The sequence below is a fragment of the Condylura cristata genome, unplaced genomic scaffold (genome assembly GCF_000260355.1).
Source record: "Condylura cristata isolate star-nosed mole 26May11 unplaced genomic scaffold, ConCri1.0 scaffold00075, whole genome shotgun sequence".
NCBI lineage: Eukaryota > Metazoa > Chordata > Mammalia > Eulipotyphla > Talpidae > Condylura > Condylura cristata.
Window position 1 is genome coordinate 139902 of NW_004567176.1, and position 1095 is coordinate 140996.

At 75.1% G+C, this 1095-nt stretch overlaps 1 protein-coding gene across 1 annotated transcript in view; it reads left to right on the forward strand.

Moving 5' to 3' along the window:
- The window catches only part of LOC101618412 (uncharacterized protein KIAA1109), a 41406-nt gene that overhangs the window by 12812 nt on the left and 27499 nt on the right, over nt 1–1095 (forward strand). The window contains exons 10-11 of the mRNA XM_012734828.1: nt 285–376; nt 877–994. Of these exons, the coding sequence (XP_012590282.1) occupies nt 285–376; nt 877–994 (210 nt within the window). The remainder of the gene's footprint in view (nt 1–284; nt 377–876; nt 995–1095) is intronic.

The window sequence follows — 1095 nt, forward strand, 5'->3', positions numbered from 1 at the left end:
CTGGCGTGCGGGAGGCCCCGAGCCAGGGCGGGCGAGTGCCCGGTGGGCGGATGTCCGTGGCCTCAGGAGGGCAGTGACGAGGGACGGGGCTGCCGAGGCCCCGGGGCGTGGTGGCCGCGCCCCTCCCCTGCAGGCCACCGGGCAGCCGGGGACCCCGTGGGCGTGGGCTAGGGGGTCCCTGTGGGAGCTTGACCGTGATGGTCCCTCAGGGGCTCAGTGGGCGACTGGCGCTTGTCCGGTCCCGTGTTGGGGCTCCACTGAGCTTCCCGCCGCTCCCCCGCCAGGCTACACCCCCGCGATCAAAGGGCAGCTGCTGCACGTGGACGCCACCACCAGCATGCAGTACCGTGCCCTGCTGGAGGCCGAGATGCTGGCGGTAGGCGTCCCCGGGCGTCCCCGCGGCCCATCTGCACCCGCACTAGCCGCGGCACTGGGGTGAGGTGGGGGCCCCCGCCCGGCCGGGGAGAGGCAGCGGCGTGGGCTTCAGCCTCTGGACACGTGACCCGTGGGGGGTCGGCGCGCGGCTGTGCGGCGCTGGTCCACGCCTGCCCGCGGGCTCAGCCTGTCCCTCCCTCGGGGAAGGTGCGACGGGGCCACAGCCCCTGCCCCCCAGGCTCCCGTGGGAAGGAGGCGCACGCGGGGCTCCTGCCGAAGGCTGGGGGGCCGGGGGCGGCCGTCCCGTCTTGTCCGGGCGAGGGCGGGGGCGTCGCTCTGCGGCGTGCCGGCTCTGGGGGCGCTCGGGGGGCTCTGGGAGGCAGCCTGTGCTCCGCCGTGCACTGGGCCTGGTGCGTGTCCGGCCAGGGTGCGGCCTGGGCGCCGACGGAGGGAGCCGGGGCAGCTGGGGCGGCCACGTCTGACAGCGCCCTGGGCCCACAGTTCCACATCAACGCCAGCTACCCGCGGGTGTGGAACATGCCCCAGACGTGGCAGTGCGAGCTGGAGGTCTACAAGGCCACCTACCACTTCATCTTCGCGCAGAAGCACTTCTTCACAGGTAGGCCGGTCGCGGCCAGCGCGGCCGGGCAGCTGGTTGGCGCCGGGCGCCCGCTGGCTGTTCGTGCTCTCCCGACCAGACGGGGAGCTGAGCCCGGAGCC